This window comes from Myripristis murdjan, chromosome 1, assembly GCF_902150065.1.
Source record: "Myripristis murdjan chromosome 1, fMyrMur1.1, whole genome shotgun sequence".
NCBI lineage: Eukaryota > Metazoa > Chordata > Actinopteri > Holocentriformes > Holocentridae > Myripristis > Myripristis murdjan.
In genome coordinates this window covers 18,577,565-18,600,463 of record NC_043980.1, presented here as the reverse complement: position 1 = coordinate 18,600,463, position 22,899 = coordinate 18,577,565, and the positions used below count along the sequence as shown (strand labels likewise).

General features: G+C 41.6%; 1 protein-coding gene across 1 annotated transcript in view; it reads right to left on the bottom strand.

Moving 5' to 3' along the window:
- fbxo41 (F-box protein 41) overlaps positions 1–22,899 on the bottom strand; it is a 42,573-nt gene that overhangs the window by 8,603 nt on the left and 11,071 nt on the right. The window contains exons 3-5 of the mRNA XM_030059366.1: positions 14,306–14,513; positions 8,308–8,381; positions 1,226–1,614 (exon numbers count right to left, since the gene is read on the bottom strand). Of these exons, the coding sequence (XP_029915226.1) occupies positions 1,226–1,614; positions 8,308–8,381; positions 14,306–14,513 (671 nt within the window). The remainder of the gene's footprint in view (positions 1–1,225; positions 1,615–8,307; positions 8,382–14,305; positions 14,514–22,899) is intronic.

Below are 22,899 nucleotides of genomic sequence, written 5' to 3'. Positions count from 1 at the left end.
TATATATATTTTTTTTTTTACTTCTTTTTCTGATATTCTGTCACATGGTGGCGCCAACTTTCAACCTCAAACACTCCGGGTGCATAAAAATGTTTCTTTTTTTCCCACTTCTTTTGCATCTATTTATGTCTATGTATTGGTTGATACCTCGCGTCCAATCCAACTCAAGCTTATTCCTCCCAGCAAAAATGCTCCTGGATGAGTCAACTCATCCTTGGCCTTGGAAGGCGTCATCTTGAAAGCAACAGGGCTATGAACCAATGCTTACACTCTTTTGCTCTCTCACTTGCTTTCTTTCACTCTCTCTCTCATACACACACACACACACACACACACACACATACATGCACAAACACAAACACACACACCTCCTACGCTCAAGATTGCCAAATGAACTGAACAGCCAATCTGTGTGTTATATGCTTGAAGAAACTGTGCTTGTAGATGCATACCATCTGATAAAACCTGGCAAGGACTCTCCCAATAAGGAGGACTACGACAGAGCGTAGGAATGTCAGTAACATGTTGAATATTATGTGAGAGGAATCTATTTGTGTTTATGGGACAGTCATAGCAGTCCAGACAAATCTGTCACAGGGCTCTGGCCCAGTTTTGCTCCTTCCCGGACTGCCATGCTACACCTGGTATTTTTCATGAATACAACAGCAGGTGGAGAAAATGGAGGGCAGCAGCAATGAGTTTAGAGAGAGATGCACAATCTGTGTTGTGTGGACAAGACTGCCTCTGTTATATGGCTCTTACATAAAAGCTCAAAGCTTATAGTACGGGGGGAGAAACACACACAACTGAATGAGTACAGTACAATATAGTATATAGGAATAGTGGTTAATGCACTGCTTTGTTTGTTGTGACAGACGTGGAGATGTGAGACCTTTGCCCCACATTTTTTCCACAGAAAGTCATGGCTGATCCAGACTCAATTTGTAGAATGTTCTTTGGGCAGTCCATGGTTGGCACAGCTCCCCTAACTTTACCAAACCCATAACTACAACTCATCCTGACCCAGATCCACATCAGTCATTGTTCCCGTGGGAGTAATCTCAAAGCAAACTATTACACTGCCAGGCTGTTAATCTGGGCTCCAGTGTGTCTCAGCACTTCAGTCAGACTCACTGCTGGCTGGATGGCAACCAGACAGGAATGATCACTGTGTGTATGAGCTATAGCACAATGGGGCAGTTTTTACTGGCCTGAGTACCCTTACCTGCGTTAGCACGGTAGCCGGCCCGGCCGTGGTGAGGGTACGGGGCAGCAGACTGTTGGACCTCTGCCACGGCCCTCCTCTCCTGCTCCCACATCTCCACCTCTGATTCGGTGGTGCGGGAACCCACATCTGATACGTCTCCTTCCTCCCCTTCAGTGCTGTTCCGGTATGGCCGCCGCTGCCAGTTCTGGATAGCTTGTTTTCGGAGACCCCAGCTCCGAGACACACCACCTCCTCCCCCGGGGGAACGCTCGTAACCTCCCTCACCCAGTCGGCACTGGACATGGTAGTACTGGGCCTCGGGACACTCCTCCATGGGATGCATCTCTACACTGTCACTGTCGTAACCTCCAGAGCCCTGTGAGACTGACTTGAGGCGCCCTGATGCCCTGTGGGGAAAAAAAAGGAAAGGAGTGAGTGATGAGTGAGATTACTAAATAAAAAAAAAAAAACATGAACGCTGACTGAATAAGTGATTTTTCAATTTTGGCATGTCACACAGAGGATAGCAAAGTGGCCCAGTGGTCACCTCATTTGGAGGACCTCATGACAGGGAGAGACTAAGCATGAATAACTGGCCAATCAGAGGCAAGTAGAGCAGGATGTGCATGTCCAGTTTGTCAATTTAGTCACTCTCCTTCATGAAATGCTGTCATGCTTCCTTGATTTTATTTACTGTATTTCCTGTTGAAAATGGATGTTGGGGTGTGCCATTACGCAGGGAGGTAACATTCAAAAGTGTGAATCAATGGGATATCAGTTAAAGATTGAAACGGTTTCATCTGGAGGGGCAGGACCGTTTCAAAACCTGTGATAGTTTTATTGGTTGGAATTTTTATTTTCGCTAACTGGAGCGGCATGAGCTCGCCACTAAACATAAACTATTTTCCAGGAAGTACAAGTAATGGGATAAACATTTCATTCGATTTTCTCCAGGTGACCACACACAATATGAGCTATGTACCGCATAGTCTATGCCCATATCTCCAACCAAAAACAAATCACTTTGGTGGAACAAGTCGTAGCAAATCTGTAGAGCATGGGCAGCTAGATCTGGTCACCAAGTTAAGTCTCAATAAGACATACACTGCATGCAATTTGGTACGCTTCAGATGCCTCAGGACGTGCTCATGTACAGAACACTGTTGTTAAAGGTGGAAGTGAAAACATATTTTGAGCATGTACACTGATCCAGATTAGACTTAGTGTGTGTATGTGTGTGTGTTTCAATTCTTATTTTAGCATGTTGCTGAAGTACATGTATACAGGGTTGCAGCGGGGAGAAGAATGTAAAGACACAATAGGAATGACTGTTGGTGCTTTCACAAAATATTTACACAATGAGATTTTTGATAAACAATCAGTAATGTGGATATGATAACCAAGCCGGTAGAGGGAAATAACAGAACAGCTAGAACAGTCAAATAAGTTCAGAAAACTGTATCCCTTCACTGTCATGCAGCCTTTAAAACCACGATATATTGCCTTAACTGGGACACCACTGATGCCTCAGCGACCTCACCTCCATACAGACATTTGGAAATATCTCAAACATGTCTGATCAGGTTGCTAGAATACAATATAAAATTTGTCTGTGCAGGAACTCAGTTCTCTGAATTACACGTCACTTTGCTCTCATATCGTTTTTAAGATGTGGTGTGATGTGGACACACATGTAACTTGAATTTAATTGTGTTGTATTATCGATTAGATGGATTAGCCCACTCTGATTGTTGCTGTCTTTATAGTCAAAGCCTGTCTCTTGGTGTGTTAATTCTTGTATTCCCATTTTATATGCAAGTAGTTAAGAATATCACCGCCATAACCAGCCACAAAAAACTGGAACCCCTTAAAATTCTTACACTGTGCCAACCCCAAGTAGCATTTGAACTTGAACACCTTCAAAAAGCCTATGTTTGTGGTGCTTCTGTGGTCTAGTGGCACTGTGCACTTTTTTTTTTTTATAACAATCACACCATGCCTATCACTTAACGGACAATCAATTACTTTCAAACATGAATGAAAATAACTTATATTATGATTATTATGCCATCTCATGTGGAGATAGGTAGCCCCAGCTAAGAGAACAATCTTAACTGCATGCTGTTTTTAATCTGTCCAAGAGGAGGCATACAAGGGGGGCAAATTGTTTCCACCTGAGACTTTAATGAAAACCTTATTGCCTGGATACTATTATTAAATGTGACTGCAATCATCTAATGACACACACCACAAATAATTAAGACTTTATTTCTACAGTTACACATGTAAAACCTTCATAGCAGGTTGATTCCAGATAGAAAGGCTTTGGTATACTGTTCATTTGAATCTTAATTCTTAATCTATGTTGTTGGTTCTGAATTTGAGAAAATTAAAAAAACATGTTACTCTAAAAGCAGCAGAGGCACCGAAAGACTCAAGCAAAATGAGCCACAAATTAGTGTGACTGACAAGGAAAAGCTGCATTTCAGAGGATTTATAGCACAAAAAGGGCAGCTTTTTTACAGACTGCAACAGCACTTAAAATAACCTTCCTCCGAACACAAATAATGAGCAGTTACAAATATCATCTTCTCAGAAAGTAGGACATTGTTCGTTCTCTGCCATTTCTTCCTTCCAAGCACTTCTGTTTTCAGTGGCGGAAAGAGTACCAAAAACATCCCAATCATGCTATGCTGTTACCTCGTTGAAACACTTTGAGTAAAGGTAAAATTGTAGCCGAAAAAATACTAAGTTAAAGTAGAACATAGCTCATTTAAAATGTACTCCAAGTGAAAGATACTCAGTTACTTTTGTAGAAAAAAGATCAGTTTCATACAATTTATACAATTACGATTATCCAGTGCCCAATGCTTACAGAGAGCTTAGGGTTTAAAATGCAGCTACAGTCAAAGTAAAAGCAACACTGCTGACTATGAACAATACCCAACAAGCACACAGTGCACAAAAAGCAAAGCTATTATCTTAACAGGAAAATATGTAATTGGTTATGTCCATCTGAGTTTGTTTTTGCATACCAAAGAGAAACAAAGCGTCTCTCTGCATCAAACTAGTAAAGAAAAGAGAGAGAATTGAAGGTGAGACTGCATGTTGCCAGCTGCAGACTCTCAGCACTGTCACTGCCCTGATGAGCTGCACATTATGGCACCAAGATGAGTTTAGATCCATCAACATCAAACCGCAGTCCTTTCATTATATTAACTTTGGAAATGCGCACAATGATAAAGTGGTAATTGCGATGTCATCTGCTGCCTAATGAAATGACTGTAAAGCAAACATGAGCGGCTCTACTTCACCCTTCCGCTAAATAATGCTAATGAATGACACATGTGCACCCTCCTGACTGCTGGTAGGATCAGAGTAAATACAACACAGCCAGAATGACGGGCCTGGGGTTTACTACGGAAATAATATAATCTGAGAATTTCCCAAGAAACACCAAAAACTACAAAGAAAATAGATAAATAAAATAGAACAGAAGACAGAACAGTAATGACAATACATAGATAGATTGATAGATAGAATGATGAAAAACTATATAAATAGGTTTTATGTAATTCAAAATGCACCCTGCAGTGTGTTTTCCTGCTACCCAGGAAAACACACTGCAGAAAATAATTGCTAAAATAATTGCCGGCATGTTATTATTTAAGGACCAACATTCTCATTATGCAGCACTTCTCTACCAATCATATTGTGTGTGTGTAGGAGGAGAAACTGGCAAATGAAAGGAGAAAGACCAGCTCAACAACTTGTTACTCTGAAAATAAAAAACAAATGATCAGGAATATGTTTGCTAATGATGACTGTCACAGTTTTAATCTACCTAACTAAGCAGCACTGGCCGAAGCTATAGCGATAACAATTTGTTTCAGTGGAGCATGATCAATCGGGGGAGCTAGCTGACTGGGCAAAGATCATTAATCAGATTACAGCATGGTGATACAGTTTCCTGTTTGGGACTGAATGTGAGCAACAGAGCCATTCTGGTGCAAAACTGACGCATGCAAAGCACTGGTTGTTGCATAAATATCTGGTTAAGCCGGTGTCAATAAGTCAGTAAATCTGCTGTGCACCCAACATGAAGACCATTTATGTGCAGAGTGCTAAAAATAGCTACAGTTATAACAAACTTAGCATACTTAATGAGTAACCAGAGACAGAAGGCTTTGAGCGCTGCTGCGAGGGCACCGTCTGAGTAATGCCATCCATGATTCAGTGGGAAAGGCCTGAGAGGGTCAGTGTGACGTTTACGGTAGGACACACATTCACATAACAAAACGGAATGACAGCTGTATTAGTCAAAAGATTATGGAATACCTCCATGTGTCTAAGGTCCAGAAACTTCCATTCACAAAAAAAAAACACCTAAAAATGCAGCTGCAACATCCCACATTCATCTCAGCGCACCAATAACAATCTCATAGAATGAAATGAAATCTGCACGATACTGACTGATGGATTGATTGATTGCTTTTATTAGACTAATTAAAAACACAGTACACAAATGTGCATACAGTACAATAAAATTAGTCGGCGATTAGTTGTAATAAAGTCACATGACTTATTTCCATTGCAGTCCTTGAAATTTATGGCTGGGTGGCAGGCAAGAATTGGTAATATCAAGAAACTGAAGCTGATAACTCATATTTTACCCTAATACACACAGGTAAATAAATAAATGAAGAAACAAAACAAACAAACAAAAAAAAGCAAGATAAATAAGTAAAACCCGGCCTAAATACCTCGAGCTGGATATTTTATCCTGATAACTTGTTCAGCATCCAGTTCTTCAGTTGTTCTTTAAAACTGTTCAAAGTATGAACAGATTTAATTTTGTATAGGATTTTGTTCCCGTATAGAGGAATGTACTTCTCCCTGCTTTATTTTTAAGATTGGGTTGCTTCAGGTTACATACACTAGCTCTTGTATTCAGGCCATGGGAATCCCCAATAAACTGAAAATATCTGGAAAAATAATATGGACATAAACCATGTAAAAAGTTTTAATTGTTGAACTCTACCTTCCACAGGGAGCCAGTTTTAAAATGGTTTGGACCAATGTGTGTACGTGGACTAAGATTAAGGACGACCCTCATTCATGTATTCTGGGCCTTTTGAGGCTTATTTTCTGCTTGTCTTCTGCATAACGTGGTATAGTAATATCACTGTACCAAGTTATGCAGGTGTAATCATAGTGGCATTGGACTAATGATAGAGCCAGTGTCCTCATGGTTTCTTTATCGAGGAATCTGGATATTCTTGGCAAATATTTTCTCTTTGAATGGAACTTCCCAATGACAGAGTGGGCCATCGTCACATCAGACATACACTGGTCCAACAGAATATTTTTCCTTTAACACTGTACCATTATATTTGACAGAAAAACTGTTAAGGTCTCTGAATTGATTCCTTGTTCCAAAAAACATATGTTCAGATTAGCCTAAGTGCAAGGATGCAAATTTATTGCTGGCTGAGATGAAAAATAGTCATTTTTTTAACATACAGCTTCTAGCCCTAAATTGTTTGTCAGAGCCTATTTGAGGTTTTGTTTTTCAATCATTTCAATTAAATAATTTGTGGTTTTAAAATCAGACAGCAGTCCATAAGAGGTGAGTCATGATGTTAGAGCATGGCTCTTGCGTTAATACTTTAGTTGTTTCAAAGTATTTTGGGCATTTTCCCCTCATTGTATAGTGAAGAAATATAGGAACCGGATTCATACCCACTATATTAAGCACCTTAGACAGCTTAGCCACTAGGATTCCCTGTGTTTATGTATCACTTATTGGGCTAGATGACTAAGTGCTGAAAATATGAGAGAAACAAACAACAGTAGAACCACACAAGTCATAAAGCAGTAAAAACTGGTGTCAGGCTACACTTGTGTGTTTTATCTGTAACAGTGAATATGACCTGCTCTGCCACCGCACAATCATGGAGGTTGTGACGTCAGGCACTGTCACTGTGTTTTCATTGTGTTTCTGAGGTGTTGTCACTGCACTGCTGTGCTTACAGGCTTTTTTCACAAGACTGACAAGTTGTACCCCAAAAGCCACAGGCAGCGTACACACTAAACTGTGATGGGAAAGTTACAGGACTCATGGGATTCTGTTATATTTTCCACATAACTGACACACTGTGTTTACTGTACCTTCAGCAGCTTACAAGATAAGAAAGATGAGGTGTGCTTGGGTTTTGTGTGTGTGTGTGTGAGAGAGAGAGAGAGAGAGAGGGAGAGAGAGGAAGAGAGAGACAGAGGACAAGAGATAGGACTGCTATCACTAAGCATCCAGTTTTGCATGCTGCCATAATCTGATGCACACAGTCAATTTAACAGCCATGAGCTGCTAGATTAACAGCTAATTCAGAAATTCTCTTGGCACTAAATAAACAATTAAAAAACAAACAAACATATTATTACATTTTGAATAGCATTTTTACAAAAGTACAGCTCACTGCACTAATCTTCCAATTTGTATTCTGTCTCATGCCTTGCTGCTAACAAGTAACTTAATCCCAGATCATTGTTTTTTTGTTTGTTTGTTTGTTTGTTTGTTTTGTTTTTTGAAAAGTAATGAAGCACAGCACTGATCCAGTGGTGACACGATGGTAAGATCGACCCTCTTGTAACTTGTATGTCCCTGGTTTGAGCCCCCATGCCAGCTCAAAATCCTCACACAGGACACTGCAAAGCTCCCCAACTGCCTGGCCCTTCGCTCTACTTCTCTATTAAAATATGATTATTAGTATTACAATTATTTTAAAGAAAAATAATTCCTAACTACACTGTGTGTAATATGGCAATTGGGAGCTCTAATAATCCTCCTCTCCTTACTTCATGATGGTTTAGTGTACTAGTGAGCGACTTATGTCGGGGTCTCTATACTTGTACTAAATACTCTTATCTAAAGCCACTTATGGCACAGCCGTCCCCAGGGTCGGTTTGATTTCAGTCCTCATTACAATCTCAACGACTTGATACTCCAACTCAGAGAGAGACCTACTGATCATACAAAAAAAAAAAAAAAAAAAAAATTGAATATAATGTGGAATGGTTGTGGTTGTGGTGTGCTGACTTACCCTGTGCTTGGGGATGAACGTCGATCGGACACTTGGTACATGCCTCGGGTGCTCCCGGAAATGCTGGAATTTCTCTGCAGAGACAAAATAATGCAAAGAGGAGAGAAAATAGAAAGGGGGCAGAAAACTGTCATCAGTGCACTGCCTGTACTTTCAGTAAGCTCCTGAAGAAGGAGAGATGCCCATTTAGCTCTCGCTGTATCATTAGTTTGGTTGCCAGTACATGAAGTAGATGAGTAGATGTTCATCATTTTTGTGAAACAAATGTGTACTTGCCTACATTATAGATGATCTACAGCCTATTATAGAGAACCCACTGAAAACTGAAGCACCAGATAGATTTTATCAAATTGTTCTCTCTGTCCCTGACCAGAAGGGACTTGAGTGCAGAAACAGTAGGGACGCACTATGTTTGTGTCCCTACTGAAATGAAATTAGCACAGTGGCATAACTATCAGTTGATAAATGCCTGCTACAAAAAAATAAAAAAATAAATAAAATGATGAATTGAACCCATTTTGTTGTTATTCTGGGAATCTTTTCTATAAATATTTCAGATTAGCAATGACAACTCAGATGATTATCAAACAGAACATAATCAGAGTTGAAGTTAAAGCCAACAACAAAATGGAGACATCTGGCATCTCAGTATGGATAAGCGGCGTGCCTTGATCTTCCCTCTTCCACACAGACGATTTGAGCTTGTAAAGCATAATTGGTGAAAGCATTAGGCCTAAACCAAGGGCATCCGTGGATACGTGTTAATCCATCCAACCACAATGAGCTGATAATGATGGTCACAAATGAGGATTAGGCAAGAGGAAACCTGTTAAGACTACTGGGATCGACTTCAATCACGTGTGGGTGGAGGGGCAAGTTGACAGGCATGAGACCATAAATCACAGTGTTTCAAGAAAAGTCTGTTACGACAGAGTGCTGCAATCTCCAGCATCAATCATTAGTACTAGCCTACCAAAGCAGTTCATTTATCGCTCTACTGAGACTGACTGAAAAAGTTAGTCTAGCCATTATAAAAAAAAGGGTCACCATCTTTGCTATAGCCTAGAATTTTTGTTTAGAGCTCTGAAGCCACGGCAGCTATTGGGTGAGACTTAAGGAAATATATCTGGGCGTGGGTGTGCAATCTGAGTCACAGCAAAATCCTCCTAGTCACTGTTTCATACAGCACTCACTGCAACCTGTGCATTCAAGTATGCTGTGCAGTGTGTGTACAGTATGTGTGCGTGTGTATGAACTGGTGCCAGGTGGAACTTGTAAAGTGCTGCAGAGGGAAAAGACAGTCACATGCATACAGAAATACACACATACACACACACACACACACACACACACACACAATGTCACACTCTATTTCTCTGTCTCAATCTCACAGCGCAATACTCTGGCCTCTTGCCAGTGAAAATGGATGAGGGAGGAACCAGGCAAACACAATCCATCACTCTAAATCCTTGCCAACCAGCAGTGAAGGCAGAACAGGGGCAAATCTCCTAAAAAAAAAAGGAGTGGAACACAGAGCATATGTCCCATCCATCTAAAACAGAGGGAAAACCCCTGATCTAGACTTGCACATGTCTAAAACTTGTCTTTTTCTGATGGTCCCTGACATCTTCCCTCAGTTTTCTTTTTTATAAAAACCAAAATACTGTTAAACTCAAACAGTGAATTATAGCTGTCTTCACTTCACCACTCCCCTGACAAAAACAGCTTAGATTCAGCTCTGACTGAACTGGCAGGTGAGGTGAAACCAGTCATCCATCCCCTCTCTGTCAGTCCTAAAATACCGCTGTGGCTTTCTCTAAAAACCTGTCTCCTAGGAGATAAGGGCGACCTTGCTGATGCCATGATAGAGAGATAGAAAGTCAGGGTGGGTGGGGTTTTGTGTGTGTGTGCGTGTGTGTGTGTGTGTGTGTGTGTGTGTGTGCGTGTGTGTGGCACACCCCAGTATAACATATCAAGCTGCCAGCATGTTCACGACTTTGCACTTGCAGTTGTCACGTTGATTATTCACAGTCCTACAGTGCTGTGCTAATACGGAGACAGGTTGACGACTGAATTCAAAGCAAAAATGTATCAGGTAGTGTTTCAGGTCAGCCTCTGGTCAAATGGGTTTCAAAAAGAAAGATGCACAAAATGTATTGTCTTTAAAAACACTCCTAGGGTCTATTTGTAGTTTGCAAGAAAAGTGTCATTAAACCAATTTATCATTTCCATCATTTCGCTCCCACTCATCAACAGGCTGTGTAGTCAAGTAAGACAAGACAGCTTTCGATGATTATAGCAACTTTTAGATTTTTCATTGTATTACTTCACACTGTATGAATTTGGGAAGTGGGTGAGCTGAGGACATAATCTTGGTCTGATCTGAGGGGAAGACAGATTTCACTGAGCGTCAGTCATATATTAAGGAATGAAAGAGTTAGTTTGTCTCTCAGATGGATCTCTAGTACACTACCTCTGTTACAAAATCATCTTGGCATCTTTAACAGCAGCGAGAACCGGTTTCCATGGCAGCGCACAGATCTGTGCGGTGAAACTGGCCACCTCTTTCTCACCCAGTGTTGGATAATGATTTCACCGATAAGTGACATTTTTAAGAACAGGAAGTGTCTGTGAATATATTTTTTTTATTAACACTTAATCAGGCAAAGTAAGGGGAAAGAGCCATTGTGCAAGCTGGAGTGTGCTCCCAGGCGGCCAGCCAGTCTCTGGTTTCCGTAGCACGTGGCAGCATTATGTGCAAGTACACCCTCTGGTCAGGATGTAGTCTGTTGTAGAGCCGCACTCCCATTCCCAGTGTTTTGATGGTGAGTGCCAAGCAGAGAGGGATCGAGTCTTGGGTGTAACTCCACTGGAAATGGAAGTCCTAACCTCAACATCTCAGAGCACAGGCTGGTCAGTCTCTCCAGCTTCACTGACTGTAACCCAGCACATGGAGGGAACATCATTTGATTAGAGGGAAAAATCAAAATAAATGAGAGCTTAGGAACATGTTGTCAACACTTGTCACACTGCAGTGGGAGTTTGGCCATTATGAGAGGACAGCAGATAGTAGATACTGGTTTGTGGCTGGTTTGTGGATTTCCATCTTGTGCACCCATCTATTTTTAAACTGCAGCAGCGCGTCTGAATCTGCAGTCCACTCTTGTTCGGTGGTTCATATGGATCCAAGCCATCAACAAGAAATAGTTTTCGTTCATATCACTGCTTGATTCTCCCTCTGTGAGCTTTATCCTGCATAAATATTTTTCCTCTGCAGGTCCTATGCACATTAGTGACCGACTCATTTCTTGAACACTACAGCAAAACCAACATGTACAACATACAAGCTGAATGTAAACAAACTCTTCCAATAATGGTGGCATAATCCCACAATACAGCACACATTCAGCCCACAAAGGGACATTGATTCCCAAGTTTGTCGCTGGTGTCCTCTGCAAAATCAGTGGCACCCCACTGCACAGGGCATGCACATTTTGTTGTTTGGTTTTGTTGATTTTGTTCTTGTTTACACAGGAATTTGACTTACAGGAGTCTCCCTTGAATGAAAGATTGATGAAAGTTTAAAGTGAATTTTACTTTTATTTCAGTGCTATAAAACACATGTAAGATGGATAGAAGAGCAAAGAAATACATTTATTTTTGCGACCTCTTTAGGTCGGCGCCCTGGCTCTGTCCATGTGCCCTGCACTACCTGGTCCTGCTCCCCCTGCTGGCATCTGTGCCTTCAAGGCCATTAGCTCTGCCGCGTCCACGCATTTATCCACTTGGTTCTTTTTCATGGAACCACTAATGTTCTCCCCCCTCCTCCCCCATCTTCTGTGTGTGTGTGTGTGTCTCATATGCCTGAGTATGCATGCCCTGTGCTCTTCCTCTCAGGTTCCCCTCCTTGTCTTCCTCTGTGTTATCCTCCTCGTCATCGTCACCCCCCTCGTCTTGGCTGCTGTGGCTGCTCTGTGGCTGGTCCTCATCCTGCGTGTGTCTGCTGCCTCTGTCGAGGCCTCCTGCTGCTTCTGTTGTCTTATTGTCTGCTACTGTGTTTTCTTGCATTTGCTTTATGACTGTAATGTTTGTATTTTTCTCACTGTGTCGACACCTGTTGCAAACCACTCTGGCTCAGAATGGAGTCTCCTCTCTTCGTGTTTTTTTTTTTTTGCCCGCTATGAGGATTAAGTCAGGGGGTGTCGTCCTGTTTGCTGTAAACCTGTGGGCATGTAAATCCCTTTGAGACTGTGACAGTGATATTGGATTCTAAATAAACTTGAACTTGAACTCAACTACAAATCAAATGACACAGGGTGAAGAAAATTTGAACAAAAATTACAATCTTTGAGAAAGTCATACAGAAACATTATCCACTAGTGGTGTATTGATATTTCAGAACTTCAAGCTACTGTAGTGTTTTGGGTGGAAAAAATGTCACGCTGGAGAGGTTTGTGGTTATAATAACACTATAAACTCTTGGGGTGTAACGATTCACTCAATTCCTATTTTTTCTCCCTGTTAAAGGATTTTTTTAGGGAGTTGATCCTCATCCGATGTGAGGGTCTAAGGACAGAGGATGTTGTATTCCTGTAAAGCCCCTTGAGGCAAATTTGTAATTTGTGATATTGGGCTATATAAATAAGAACTGACTTGACTTGATTTGACTTCACAATCCCAATTCATGATATTCTCGTTTTCTCGACATTCTCTAATAGATCAGTGTTTCTAACCACTGCTCGCTGACAGATTATATCAGCTTCGGACACATTTCATGGCATTTTTCCTCCCGAGAGCGGTGTGCAGCTCTTCCCTGTTCTGCCTGAGGAAAGAAACTCGCCTCCTCCGGCAGCTGCTGTGAGGAGGACATTTTCCCATTGTGTCCAGTTCGCTGCACGGGGGCAGTGTCGGCGCCCAGGCTGAGTTAGTACAACTTTTTTGCTTTGTTTTGATATTTGTTCGTTTTGTGAGATGGTTTAATAACCTGAGTGCAGCTCTCCACAATGTGCATCCTGACCATTTCTGATGACAAACATCACCACATTTTTGCACCGTGAAGTATCGTGACACAATATATTGTTACCCCCCTAATGAACTCATATTCTCATCTTGTACTGTATGCGTGGGATTTTATTTTACCTACTGATGAATGAATAGCGCAAAAGACATCCAGTCAAAATAACTTAAACTAAAATTTTATGCTTAGCTTGGCCACTGCACAGGTAAAAACATACCTTTTTGACAGACTTTCTTTGTTGGGCAGTACTTTACCTTGAAACTCGTATCCATGATCAGAACGAAGTCAGGGTAAGTCTGCCAGTCAGTTCTTAGGACTTGATGTATCCTCATCACCAGTGGTAAGTGTATTATGGTTTTGTCTTGTAATGCACTACCAGGACATTACTCAATATAATCAATGCTTATAAATTATTCAAGAGTAAAAAGCTGCTCTGACAATAGCCGCTGAAAACCTAGAAGCAGTTCTCTGAGCAGCTTTGAAATTAGTGCTTAGTGATAATTTCATATTATCATTTAATGGATTTCAGTAGAATGATATAGCGTGGTGAAATAATGATGCTACCTTGTGCTGATGCACAGTTCTGACGTCTAAATTTTTCCTCTCATCAAAGGAGATCTGAGACAAATTGGACAGTATTATTTAAAAATGTATTTCTTTTGGTCACATTTATATGATCATCCAGTCATGTCATGAGCTTCAGAAAGATAATTTAAGGTGTCTTTGCATATGTTAGCTGATGCTGTTATATATATCTTGCTACCCCAAAAAATCTTATAATCATTAGGATACAGATATCAGCCAGCCTGACTTAAAATTGTTCCATCTATTTCCTGACAGTTTGAAAACAGGAACTGTGTGGCAGTAACAGTCTTAAACACAAAACACGGAATTGCTTACAGTAAATTTAGCAGTGCTCTGAGCAGTAGCACAAAAGTGTTAACACTGTGTAATATCCTTGACCGTCCTGAGATTCCTCACCTGACGTCCATTGCCCTTTGAGCCCTGGAGGCTGCATCGTCCCAGGCTGCCATTTGGTGTGGTGCCACAACTGCTGATGATCTGCAGCTGTTTTTCCGCGCGGTCGGCTCGGTCCAGCAGCTCCTCGATGAACTGCTGCAGGCGCACCTTGGCGTTGGCTTCACGTGCTGCCGTCTCCTGGAGGAATTGGTCAATCTGGGCGACCTCCCTGAGGGCAGAGGCAGAACGGCGGCATTAGTGGGACATTCATCATATTCTAGACGACACACTACATCATCTCTAAACCGAGCAGTTTTTCTCTGTCTCTATAATTTGCACAAGCTGTCTCTCATTAGGGTGCAAACTTCAGATCTGCTGTTCTTCCCCTGAGGCAGGAAGATATAGGAGGTGGACCTGTAATACTGGATGCTTGTGTATTCTACAAACGTGTTTTATGTGACTGTAGGGGCACTCTTTTATTCTTAATTTTTTAAGAGAACCACTTCTCATATACACACAAGCTGGGACTCTGCTGTCCCTGCCTTTACATGGAGCCTGTGCGCACACTGTGCACACTGAACAAGCTCCCATCATCTCCATACCACAACAACTGCTTTAATGCCATTAGCACATACAGAGGCAAACAAACCAAGAAGCAAAACTTTGTCCAGCACTTACTTTCATAAACTGAAAATGGTGTGAACCAAATAAGAATACCGAATCTCAGAAGTGGACAGTATACACTTATGGGTCTAAGTTGAAGGAAGCTGCTAAATGGGTGTATTGAACCTTTGTAGTAAAAAGACAAGATGATAAAGTCCATTAAGGAAGAAGGAAAATCGAGGGCTCAGCTCAGCGGGCAGGAGTTAATGCAGTCCTGGAAGCCATGATCTGGGATACTGCCAGTAAGATAAAATATTCCTTGTTACAGACAGCTGGTTTCGTTACCAGGTGTTGACTACAAATATTTCGGACTGATTATAGTTTTGAAAAAGCCAAGCACTACCCAGTTCAGCACCACAGTGCACAGTAAAAACCTCACAATCAAGTCCAATAATCAATGCCAATCAGGCAAATTGCTGTACGTCCTCTGCCAGTCCACACTATAAGAGGCAATAGATACTTTGTTGTTATGATGTGCAATTCCACTGGCATGGTCTGGGTGAGGAGTCACAAGTTGTGTTGTGGACATAAATCTGTGAGGCCGAAGCTGGATCAAACAGATATCACGGGGAAGCTTAGACACTAGGATGGGAGAAAAACATCATCAGAAACACTGACCCTAGATGGTACTAGATGGAGGATATTTAGTGATTGGTTTTATGAGCGTAACAGACGTCCAGAAGTTCCCACAGTTAAAGATTTGTGTGCGAGTGCATGGAGGGATTATACATGAGAGGAAGATGCAAAAAATGATGGGGTGATATTGTTTGAAGTTTCCAAGTTACTATAAACACTTATGACATATGGACGTCCTTCTCCAAGGTTGCTGATGTCATAACGTTGGGCATGCCTGATGTGTGGGGATGAATGTTGGCATTGCTCGCCCAGGTAGAGGAGTCGCTGATGGTAGATGACTGTGCTTTTACTGGAATTCTAATGCCGGTGTTTATTTTGAATGTAAGGGTTGAGACTTCATGCCGCAGAATGTGCAGAAGACGACTTGAAGGCTGCCTTGCCAGATAGTGAAGATTTGTGCCTGTTGTGAGTATTAGTGGAAAGCAGTGGAGGCGATGGACACTGCTCTTGATGTGTGGGGGTTTGGGGCGACTGCTGTGGATAAGGGGAGATGTGATGCAGTTTGAACGGTGGGTAACCATGGATACAAGATAAGGAATACAGAAGTGGAGTTTTGGGCACTTGGCTTGAATTCAAGGTCAGGGTGCCAATTAGTCTCGTTTAGTCAAGTCTATACGCGTCCATGTCTTGTTTTTTTTTTTTGGCTTACACCAATGTAAGCCGGACTGAGGGTGGAAATGGATACAGTGTGGACCCCTGCTTTTTGGATCATGACATCTAACTGTGGAGTCTAAATCTAGTCTAATTGTATGGGATATGTTATCATTCTGTTACACCTAATGAGCCTGAGCAGGGGGAGATGCTTTCCTGGAGGTTAATCTCCTTTGTCCACGATGACCTGGAATTACTTAATTGGCCTTAATTGGTGCTCTATGGAGGATTACCATAGAACCTGAGTAGTCACCTTGAGTGAACGGCCTGCTGGAGAAAGGCATGTTTTGCAGCGTGTTGAGCATGTTTAATGGTTGATCTCCCTCGCATACAAGACTTCATGCTGAAGGGGAATCTTGACAGGACTCTCAGCTCACAACGTCAAAGGGAGGCTGGTACAAATGCCCAACAGGTTGACATCTTTCCCCCTTTGATCATTAAGAAAAAAAAACTGTTAAGAGGAAAAGCCCCAGTGCTTTGTCTCAAGATAAAATGAGATTAGCAGCTTTTCAGGAGAAAAACTTGAAGGAGCTAGCGATAAGAGGAGTTTATTTCTTCAAACCCATAAAGACCCACAGAAGACCAAATCTGAGATCCAAATCTATTTTTATGTTTATATTAATTACATTTTATCTATTTCTACTTTAACATTTATATTAATTCCTGGCTCTGACCACTGGTCACTGTAATGTATATTTCCTAGGGAGCTTTTACCACAATGCTGAAATCCTGGTATATTTATGCCTCTAGAGGGTGCTGGACTAAAGTAAGGTAAGTAGTCTGGAGGGCATGAGCGTCATGGGCAAGGTGACAGCATGTACTTGATCTATGTAATGAGATGTGCTATTTTTGGCCCTGCCTGCACAGTGAGTAAAAACATGTTCCTGACAGTGATTCTGTTTAACGAAAAAAGTCTGTATGACTGAGTTACCCTGAAAAGAACCCCTAAACGGTCAGATGTGATTTGTTAGATCAGATCTCACCTACTTTTTAAGGCATTTTAAGAATATGAGTTTTACTTGTCAGCGAGTCAAGGAACCTGCCTTGACCAAGTAGAGGTCTTTGTCAACCAGCTGAGTGCACCCTGTGATGGATAGGCCACTGTGTTGGTATATAAATCAGTCATGGCTGAACACACACACACACACACACAAAGGGACACAGAGACAATGAATAAAGACACCGCTACATTCAGTTCATCCTGTACATTATGATTCCCCACCAAGACCAAGGCCAAATCTCCTTCCCCCCAACACCCTCCAGTCCCTCCACTCCCACTGCAAAGCTTTCCTTGCTTGTACATGCCCAGAAAATGAAGACTTTTCCAAGTTGTCTCTGTCTCCTTTATATGTGTATTTTGTGTTCTGATAAACAGTGCCAGCTGCTAACAATGTAGCCAGGAGAGCTTAACAAGGCAATTCTGTCATCTGACCTTGACGAGGCCAAAGGAGCAATTTCAAGGCCAGCTTATGCAACATGACTTCAGACCATCAGTGCAGACAGAGAAAGGGGGCATAAAGCTGCTTCCCTGTGGTTTAAACACTTCAGGCCAAGAGTATGCTTCATGTTTTCATTCAGTTAAAACTCTCAAACGTGATGAAATAATGAACATCTACAGTCTGAGGTAGACTCTTCTCATCTACATACTTGATTTTAATGTATGATGCAGGCCCACTGGAGGATGTTGTTAGGTTTCAACCATTGCTGAAACATCACTACTCTCTATTATCCAATTCACAATCTGCTACAAAACTGCACTGGCACTTACACTCAAATGTCTTGAAATGGGGGCATATCTGGCTAAAAATAATTTAGTGTCTGGCACATTTAACTTTTCCTGTCCTCAGGCAAGGATCTAAAAAAATACGACTCCGAAATTAGACTACAGTAGGTGTTTGATTATAGAAATGAAAAGAAATGCGGGGCACCCCGGTGGCTCTCCTGGTAGAGCTCGCACCACTTCGTCTAAGACTCAGCCACAGCGGCCTGGGTTCGAGTCCAGGCCCAGGCCCTTTGCTGCATGCCATCCCCTTACTCTCTCATTCCTTTCCTGTCTCTCTCTCTGTGACTATCAGGTAGAGCAGAAATGCCAGAAAATAATCTTGTAAAAAAAAAAGAAGAAAAGTAATGAAGGCAGGTGAGGTTACAAAAGTACTTACATTGCAAGAAACTAATCCAAATTTAGTGGCCATAGTGTTTCTCCAGTGACTTTACATGATCTTTAAAGTTTGTCTCTTGGCAATTACACTGTATAAATGTTAGATAACACAATTTGCAATATTTTTTATTTACATCTGGCACAAAGTACTAAAATTACAGCAGACTATTGTCAGTCACGCTCTTGCTCTCTCCACTGCGAAAGACGACACTTCACTGTTATGGAAATTCAAACACAGTGAATATGTGTGTATGAGACACCATTTGTCTCCGCTCCAAGGTCTTCCATCTCATCCATCTCATCCAACACATCAGAGGGGCCTTATCAGCAAAGCTCAGGAAACCAAACAGACAGGAAATGACAGGATCTGGTTCCCCCCATAATAATGGAGTGTAAGACGCGCCGTCACAGATGCTACAGGAAGTGAAACAGTGAAAGATGGCAGAATGAAGCGTTACCAAACCTACTGTCTCCTTTGTGCAATATCAATAAAACATTATTGGCTTTCAAAAATAATCAGGTTGACAACGAGAACTCAGCTCAAACTCAAGGTTATCATCAGAGTTGACACAGAGATTCAAAACATGACGTCCCTCCTTTCAGCTGAGGGAATATGAAGCTGGCTTTGTCAGGTTTGAATTAGAGATAAGGTGACGGTTTGTAAGACCACTGTCTTCAACAGCAAACTGAAAATACATGAAAAGAAGCACTAGACATAATAGATTGTGATCATGTTAAGACTAACACACACTGGCAATGGGTCTCGGTAGATCAAAGAGAGAACAGCTAAGTCTTGTGTCTTCCCCATCCATCACTGATTCATCTTCTATGATCCATTTAAAACCATACTAATTGAAAAAGCATGCAATTATTGTTTAAACAAGTATGATTTGAATCGAAACTTGTATAATGTAATGTAATATATGAGCTGGCAGTCTGCACTGGATGTTGAAAGTCATTGTTCCGATTATTCACTAGGTAATAAAACACACAATCATGATTCAGCACTGCACTGGCAGGCTGTCTTAATTTGGTGTGTTTTCATTTTAGCATATATTGTAGCCAATAGCAATTGTACAATTTCTGTGAATATTTTGGAAAAGCTGTGTCATGTAGGCTAAAGTAAAAGCCTTTGTGTTCTGGTATCAGCATTTTCATCAGCGTTTGAACAATTTGTACTTAATATCCAGCCCTGGTGTGTCGTCGTTAACGGAGACTGCCACATGAGTCTTTGAGGACAAGATATCTCTCCCTCCCTCCTTCCCTCCACATGCCTTCTCTTAAGGAAGCACTGCATTTATACAACACACTGGCAGCTGAAACACTCGACTGGCTGCACTTCCCTCCGCAAGGAATTCCTGATGGGAAAGCAGGGGAATTAGGAGAGAGATCTAAAGAACAAAATCGGCAGAGGAGTGCGGACAACAGGAGAGGGAGGGGGAGAGGTCATGCTGGGGGGGAGAGAAACAGAAGAGAAAGGAAAAAAAAACATCAATGGCAAAAGGGAGAAAACATACTCTCATCGGATCAGGGGAGACAGAAGGATAAGGGGGTAAACTCAGATGGAAAGAGGTGGGGAGAAGCAGGGCAGAAACTGATAAAATCCGGGCGGAGGGGGGAATAGACAGTGAGAGAAAAACACTGCAGAGGACCAGGGAAAGCAAGAGACCGCAAACAGAAATCTGCAGTCATGTGGAAGCAGAGAGCAGAGGAGTCTTGAGAGAGGAGAAGAGAAAAAAATGGGATGTGGCTGCTTCCTGTTGTCAATCCTAGTTTAAACACAAGCACACTCACCTCTGTCTCATGGCATTACTCACACTAACACCTAAGAAATGTAGCCAGAAGGTGACACATATACACACAGTTACCCGGACACGGGGGTGGGGGTGGCTAGGGGGGCTCAAAATCAGATCGGCGTCTATCCTGGGAAATGAATAAGCAGGTTTTAAATCTGGGGCAGATTCAGTAAATATGACTGGCGAGGCACAGCGCGGTTTCTTTGATGGAGTAGCACCATCTTCACGACTCTGTTCCATGTTTGTAAGCAAGGAGAAGTCACGTAACGTATTTGTGGCCACATGCTGACAGGTCGATGATGGGTCTCACACATATAATCTCCTTTCTTATTCCCTTTTCCATCTCGACCATACACACACACACACACACACACACACACACACTGTTGCCTTGCAGCTCTATATCATTCTTGAAAGAAAACATTTCAGTCTACAACATCTATCTCCCTCACACACACACACACACACACACACACACACACACAAACAGTCCACATACAGATTTTATGCTAAGAGTTATGCTCATTGACAAACTTGCGAGTATATAAAAGCAAACAAACCCACATTCAGCTGCTGCATGTCGTGAAATGGAGGAACAACAAATCAGAGCGCATGCTGTAGTAAATCACAAGCCCCTTGCACACATGAAATGTTTATTATAAATCAGAAATGGGTTTGTGTGTAAGCAGTATGGAAAAAAAAGTTTATAAATCTGTTCCCAAATTCTTATTTAACTAAGAGTCGTGGAATTGTGCTAACTAATCAAATATCTGATGTAAAATTGTACAGTTGATCTTACCACATCTTATCTTTAGCATAATCCTACAATTAATTCAAAGTGAACCTAGAATATCTAGGATAATTACTGTCAGATGGGATATATTTGTTTAGAAATATCTCATAGAATTGAATGTCCTTGAGACTAAAAAAAGTCTCACTTACTGTTGCTAGGCCTTGAGTTACTGGTATCTTTCATCTCCTTCATCTCCTTCATACTGCTATGCATTCCCAAAGAGAGAATACAATAAACTGAGCTCATCATATACAGCCTGGCTTGACTCCAGAAATCTGTTCATGATTGTTACTGACATAAATAAATAAGAAAATCAAATTGACTCAGTATGTGAACAATCTCTAAGATCATCTAAGATGTGGTCACTCTGACAATAACACTCTACCATGAATGCAGCTGAGTAATTTCAGCGAATTCCAGTAAATACGTTGTAACTGTCATGACAAGAAATACATTTTGACAAATACTGTATACACTAGCGAGGCTCTGAGGCAAACTGGGCGCCTCACAATTGGGAAATACTCAACGCAAACACTAATGCACCATGGTTGGGAAGGAACTAAATAAAGCAACTACAAGGACCTTTCATTCAGTGTTGATTTTGGCGCCCCCTGTGGACCAAAGAGGTAGTGTTTCCACTGCATTTTGCATGAGCACCACCATCTCATGTCGTAAACATCTTGATCTGGCCTTGTTTTGAAAGTAAGTGAAAGAAATATAGCATGTCAAGAGAGATCCTGAACCACAGCTGACTGCAGCAAACGCTCAAACGTTTGTCTCAGATTCACTAAAAAAAGATAATATATAGAGGCACAGATAACTATGCAAAGGCAGGGAGAACAAGACATGGAGCAGGAAGCAGAGCAAAGATAAAAACAGCGGAGCAGGTTAACTGTGAAGTGGGATCTGAGCATGAGCACGGGCTGCCGGTCTGCGTGCGTAATTCATTTTGTCTAATTCAGCAGGGACACCAGCCTGGTGACAGGCATTTACAGGAACTATAGAAATAGCCAATCTTCTCGCCGATGGTGTTGTTTGCTTATGTAGGTTATACAGAGGCATCGGTATTAAACTGTGACTGTTTCATATCCAGTTTAAAATTCCTGTAGTCGCTTTGAAGAGCGGAGGATAAGGATACATAAGAAAGCCTTTAAGTACTGCTTTGCTTGAGTATGACACTAGCTGGTTTTACTACACTCTCCTTAAGAAGTGATCAACAGGAAGCCACCAACACTGGTCTTCCTCTCTGCTGCTTGCTCCCACAAGACTACAGTAAGGGGCATGTTTGTGCAATATGCATCTAAAACTTGAAAGGGAATGAAATGGTTAGTTTTCACTTCAGGCACTTGGAAACAAAAAGGACCAATTTGTTCTCGCACTCGAGCCTTGTTGAATATAGACTTAGACTGAGAGCCTGTAACCAGCAGCTGTCTAAGCTGCTGTTGTTTGCAATGAAAAGATACATCACAATGGACAGTCTAAACCTTGAACCTGCTGCTGCATGATAGAGAACTAATGAATAACGTTAGCCAGGCCAGTTTGATTTCACTATCACTTAACAGCCGTGATAGACAGAATAGCCAAGAGTACTGGCCATTACAGGCATGATTAATAAGGCATGATCTTCTGAAGTATTCTGTTTAAATGTTAATTACAATCACTGTCAGCCTCCTTTCAGAGTTGTCATCATCTCTGACCATTAATTCAAAATTATTCCTCATTAATATTTAAGAGCACAGATGATTGACTGAAAGGCTGGAAACGCAAAGAATACAAAGCCATTGTATGAATAAATGCTTTCTTTGCTTTAACAAGGGGCATCTGCTCGTGTGCCATTCTGCTTTGACAGCTGGATCACATGCTGCTTTTTTTTTGTAAGATGGATTCAGTTGGCTACATTGTGTCACTGTGTCATGAT